We start from the raw sequence: 5,205 nt of genomic DNA on the forward strand, positions 1-5,205 counted from the left end.
ACGTAATATCTTATATGTATGCTAATGTAATGGTACTCAACAATATTTAAAACTACAAAGACTACATATCTACTTAGTTACCTACATCTAATATCTTGTTATGTATACTAATATAATGGTACTCAACAATATTTAAAACTACAAAGACTACAGATCTACGTAGTTACCTATATATAACACACAGTTCTACAGCAGTACAACTAAAACCCTAGATAATATAATACATTTATTCAAGGAAAGTTTTTTAAAATATATACACTAGTTAACTAAATAGTCACATATATGATCTATAAATTTTACCTGAAATCGGATTCTCAAACCGGCATGGCTTCGCCTCTTCTTCTCTTCTTCTCCCCCTCTCTTTTTTTTTTCTCAGAGTAGAGGCGAGGAGAAATGAGGAGGGAGTGCAGGGCGGCACCTTTTATAGGCGAGGAGGCCTGCCGCCCTGGCAGAGAGCGGCAAGGGGCCGCCTGCAAAATGGCAGATCCGGGCTGGCTTTTTTTTACATGTAGGCCCCTTACCGCCCTAGCAGTGGGCGGCAAGGGTGTTAGGTGTAAAAAAGCAATCGGCCATCCCTCTCCGTTGCTACGTCAGCTTGCCGCCGTCCACTAGGGAGGCAGGGTCTATTTTTTAAATTTTTCCGACAATAGATTATTTCTGTAAATATTTTTTTTTAAAAAAAATTAAAAATGAAAAAAATCTCACGCGTCTCTCCCAAAACTCCCCCCGAAACCCCTCGCCGCCGGCGCGATGAGACCCGCAGCCACCGCCACCGCCGCGCTCCGACTCCGAGCCGCCTTCCTCTCCCCTCCTCCTCCTCCCGCCGCCTCCGCCGCCGCAGCTTCGAGGCTCCTCCCTCGCCGGCCCACCGCCTCCATCCTCCTCCTCCCCCTGCGCCGCCTCTGCTCCGTCCCTCCCCACGCGGTAGGCGCCGCCGGCACCGGAAGCAGCTCGCAGCCGTCGCCGGTGATGGACGCGCAGTTCGAGTCCTTCCGCGCGCAGCTCGACGAGTCCTCCACGCTCCGCGACCGCATCCGCGCCGTCGTCTCCGAGGTCGAGTCCGCCTCCCGCGTCGCCTCCGCCGCGCTCCTCCTCGTCCACCAGCCCGTCCACCTCGCAGGTTGTTTCCACTTCCTCCCCGCATCCCCCCCACCTCCTACTAGATTAGGGTTTCGCCGCTCCCTCGCGCTTAGCCTCGTTGCTGATTCCGCAAGTGGTTTCCTACTCTCGTGTGTGTAGATGTGCTCGGGAAGGCGAAGGCGCAGGTGGAGGTGATCAAGGGGCTCTACTCGCGGCTCGCCGAGATCCTCAAGGAGTGCCCGGGCCAGTACTACAGGTGACAGATCGCTTCCGGCTCCTCCTCCTTTCGCAGGATGATGCTGGGGGGATAGGGTTTTTGTAGGAATTGCTCAATGTGCTTGTGGGGATTTGCATTTGCTGCCTAGGTACCACGGCGATTGGAGGAGCGAGACGCAGGCGGTGGTGTCGATGCTCGCCTTCATGCACTGGCTTGAGACCGGCGGCCTCCTCATGCACGCCGAGGCCCAGGAGAAGCTAGGATGTATGCCAGGACCTTGTGATGGTGGCGTGGTGCACATTGATTGTGTTTTGTGTTTGATGAAGCTGAAAGGTGTTTTCTGTCTCTCTTCTTTGCAGTGAGCTCCGGGGAGTTTGGTCTGGATGTTGAAGATTACCTTACTGGTTAGTTTTGCTTTATGCTATATGCTATTTTCATTGCTTTGTGAATTGGATGTTATTCATGGCATCTACTGGTCATTGTTGTTAAAATGTTTTTCTCACGGGCTATATAATGTTGGTTAGTGGGGAAAAATGGGCCTGGACTATACAGGGGAAATAGAAATGGTGGTTAGCCCCTTCTTTTGAATTGGAACTAAGTGGTGATCTTTATGCAGATAACATCATTTAGCATGTTATTGGCATTGAAATTTATGTGTTGAAAAAATGCTAAAAATATCAGAACCTGCTTTTGTCAAAAATCGATTTTCTTCTATATCTATTACACTTATGTTTGTTGAAACATGTTGTGTTCAAATTACACTGCCTGCTCACATGAAACTTCTTTGCTTTGCAGGACTGTGCTTCATGTCCAACGATTTCGTAAGTTCATCATCACTATGCAATTTTTTGCCTACTATCATACAGTGTTCATGTGATTTTATCTTGCAGTAACAGGCTACCTTTTCATTAGCTATGTGTTTGGAAAGAATAATAAGTATGACTTGTCTGAAGAGTCCCAAAGGACCGGTGTTAGAAAATATTAATTCATAGTTTCATATCTGACGTGTCCTTAGAGAATACTGTATTTGACTTTGTCGAGAGCCCGAGATTGTCTGAGAACTAGAATGTGATATATATAAAGAACAATCAATTGATATGTACAACTTTGGATAGCTTCAGTGCCTATTACCATATGGTGCTATTCCTTTCATCCTTTGGTTTGTTGTATAGCATAAAGTACATTTTAAGCTGTTCATTGGGTCTTGGCACTTTTTTTGGTAGATATGCTTCTATTACCCTTTTTTATGTAGACAATCATCGGTTTTCGAACCATGCATTAACCGTTGGGTGAATACTTACTACAGATATACTACCTCATATATGAGGTGTTTTTTCATGTTTAGAAATAATTGCATGCTGCCCTTTCTGTCTCAGTATGTGTGCTTAACCTGCAACCTAGAAAGTAAATATATTTATCTTGACTACATGTGAAAGTTGAAAATGTAGCATATAATAGTACTGGTGCAGTTGTGTTAGTTCAGATTGATGAAAAAATGGTAACTGGGAAATTAGGACTAGCTGTCATGTGATCTGGTATAAACTGTATTCTGGCTTCAAGGACGATTAAAATTTACGTATCAATATATTTTAGAATTTTCTGGTTGGCTGCTAGCTGATTATGTTTGATTATTGAAAATAAATATTGATGTCAGAGTTCTTGACACTTCAGTTCACAAACACAAGTTCCAGTGTTCCACCTTAGTATGTACAGTAATAGAGCACATTATGGTTGCAACTTTGTTGGTGCAAATGGATATTGGTTATGAATTTCTATTACATTCATGGACTGCGGATTAAGTTTTTGTGAGACATGAGGATTCCAGCAAGTTAAACACAATAAAGTAGTAGAATGTACTATTCCCCAAAATAAGGAAACAGCAATGATCTGCTTAGATGAAATTGATGGTTCTGTTTTTTGTTGCCTGTAAGGCAAAAGGATCAGTGATAGGAGTATGAATGTTATGCCAAATCCATAGTTTGTCAATCTGATTTGTATTTTTTTATTGAAATGCTTCCTAGGTTTGTTGGTTTCGTTCTGTCAAATCCTTATATTCTATCCTAGCATCATATGATACATTCTCATTTCCAATTTCTGTCATGTATTTCATGCTTTAATTGTACTTTGCACTTGTGAAAATCCTTATATTCTATTTTAGAGAAAGGGCTCAGAGGGCCCGGCTTTTACTCAAAGCTTAAAGATGTTCGATACAAAGCGCTGGGAACGCCAGCAGCAGCAAACTGAAGCAAAACAGCAACTGAATTGCCCATCACACAAAAGAGAAACAAAATCCTTATATTCTATCCTAGCATCCTATGCATTCTTCTTTCCAATTTTTGTCATGTAGTCATGCTTTAGTTGTATTCTCCACCTATTTTTCTTGTTTAATCTGTTAAATGGTACTAGTTGATAGAGGGGAACAAATGACTGGAATAAATATCTCATTTTCCTTTTGAGACGATAAGCACCTTTTTTCATGTGAGACAGAAAAACAGGCTATAGCACTACTTAAGTAAAACACAAAACATTTAAACTTGATAATGTTCTGGTTATATGAACATTCATTTTATGTGTCTACAAACTATAAAATCCTACCTGAATAAAAAAAATACACATGTAGAATTGTACTAACATTTAAAGTTGGTCAGTTGACCCAGACCGTTTTTACTGTATGTGTACTTGTGCGTGACCACGATGATGTCTGTATTTTCTCGAACTGAATGTTTTATTATTATGTGTATGGTTATTACATTTTGATTGATGTTATGATGTAGTACATAACTGTAATGCTATTTTGTGCAGCCGAGATATGTAGTGAATCGTGTCACTGCTGGAGACTATGACTGTCCAAGAAAGGTGTTGACATTTCTGACAGACCTTCATGCTTCATTTAGGATGCTGAACCTGCGCAATGACTTTCTGCGTAAGAAGTTTGATGGTGAGTTTCTTGCAAAATCTATAATTCGTGTAACTGGCAGGTAATAATTTTTGGGCATCACATGATAAATTGCCTCACTCTTCGTATTTACTTAGGAGCATTACTTTTATCACGATACTCCTTGTTAAGTTGTGACATGTTTTCTTTTCTCATTTTCCGTACTTTGTTTTGCAGGGATGAAGTATGATTTGAGGAGGGTAGAGGAGGTGTATTATGATGTGAAGATTCGAGGACTTGTACCAGGGGAGTCCAAACAAGAGGCAGCTTAGCAAGACTGTCGTTCCTCACCGAGTGGTTTGGATCCGTCATGCGTTTAGCAAGATCCGTCACTTGTTCTCCTGTCTCCTGTCTAAACTGTGCTAGTTCCTGTTGGAGTCATTTAGATTCCTCTAATATCGACTGGGCTGGCCTATGCTGCCAAATTTACCCGAACCCTTCTAAAGTAGGCATGTGGCAAATATATTCAGATCTGTTCTAATGAAAATGATTGATCTGGACTAAGGATTAGTTTGTTATCATGGCGAGCGACTATAGATGGCCAAACGGGTGGCACGGCCTAGGCCTGGCCGTGCCTGGGCCGAGGGTAGTCGGGCCGGCACAGCCCGACCTACACACACAGCCCAGGCATGGCCCAACATGACTCGGGCCGTGCCGGGCAGGCTCGAAGGCACGATGGTCCCTCTTGGGCTGTGACATGTATATAGCTAAAAAGTCTATATTTCCTCCCTCTTGTTTGGGCTGTGACATATAAATAGCTAAAATAAGCCTATTTTAGATCCTATTCTTTGGACCGTGACATTCATGTCTTTTTTAGTCCCTATACTTTGTGTGTCGGGCCTGGCCTGTCGGCCCATCGTGTCGAGCTGGCCCAATCGTGTCGGACCAGCCCAGCGTGCCGGTGGGGAGGCCCAGGCACAGCCCGATGGTCAGGCCGGGCCAGCATGGGCCCGACCCAAGTCAGGCCGTGTCG

General features: G+C 43.5%; 1 protein-coding gene across 1 annotated transcript; it reads left to right on the plus strand.

The window, feature by feature from the left end:
* Positions 1-698: 698 nt before the first annotated feature.
* On the plus strand, positions 699-4,719 carry LOC127785593 (uncharacterized). Its single transcript, XM_052312990.1, has 7 exons — positions 699-1,120; positions 1,240-1,336; positions 1,446-1,561; positions 1,657-1,701; positions 2,093-2,118; positions 4,100-4,235; positions 4,410-4,719. The coding sequence occupies exons 1-7, from the start codon at positions 751-753 to the stop codon at positions 4,502-4,504; spliced, it is 885 nt and encodes a 294-aa protein (XP_052168950.1). The 5' UTR covers positions 699-750; the 3' UTR covers positions 4,505-4,719.
* Positions 4,720-5,205: the final 486 nt, after the last annotated feature.

This window comes from Oryza glaberrima, chromosome 10, assembly GCF_000147395.1.
Source record: "Oryza glaberrima chromosome 10, OglaRS2, whole genome shotgun sequence".
NCBI lineage: Eukaryota > Viridiplantae > Streptophyta > Magnoliopsida > Poales > Poaceae > Oryza > Oryza glaberrima.

Excerpts from the sequence above, each read along its gene's own strand:
- LOC127785593 (XM_052312990.1), top strand. The coding sequence starts at position 751 with ATGAGACCCGCAGCCACCGCCACCGCCGCGCTCCGACTCCGAGCCGCC. Across the intron at positions 1,337-1,445 it reads TGCCCGGGCCAGTACTACAG|GTACCACGGCGATTGGAGGA; the intron begins GTGACAGATCGC and ends TTTGCTGCCTAG. Across the intron at positions 4,236-4,409 it reads TCTGCGTAAGAAGTTTGATG|GGATGAAGTATGATTTGAGG; the intron begins GTGAGTTTCTTG and ends TTTGTTTTGCAG.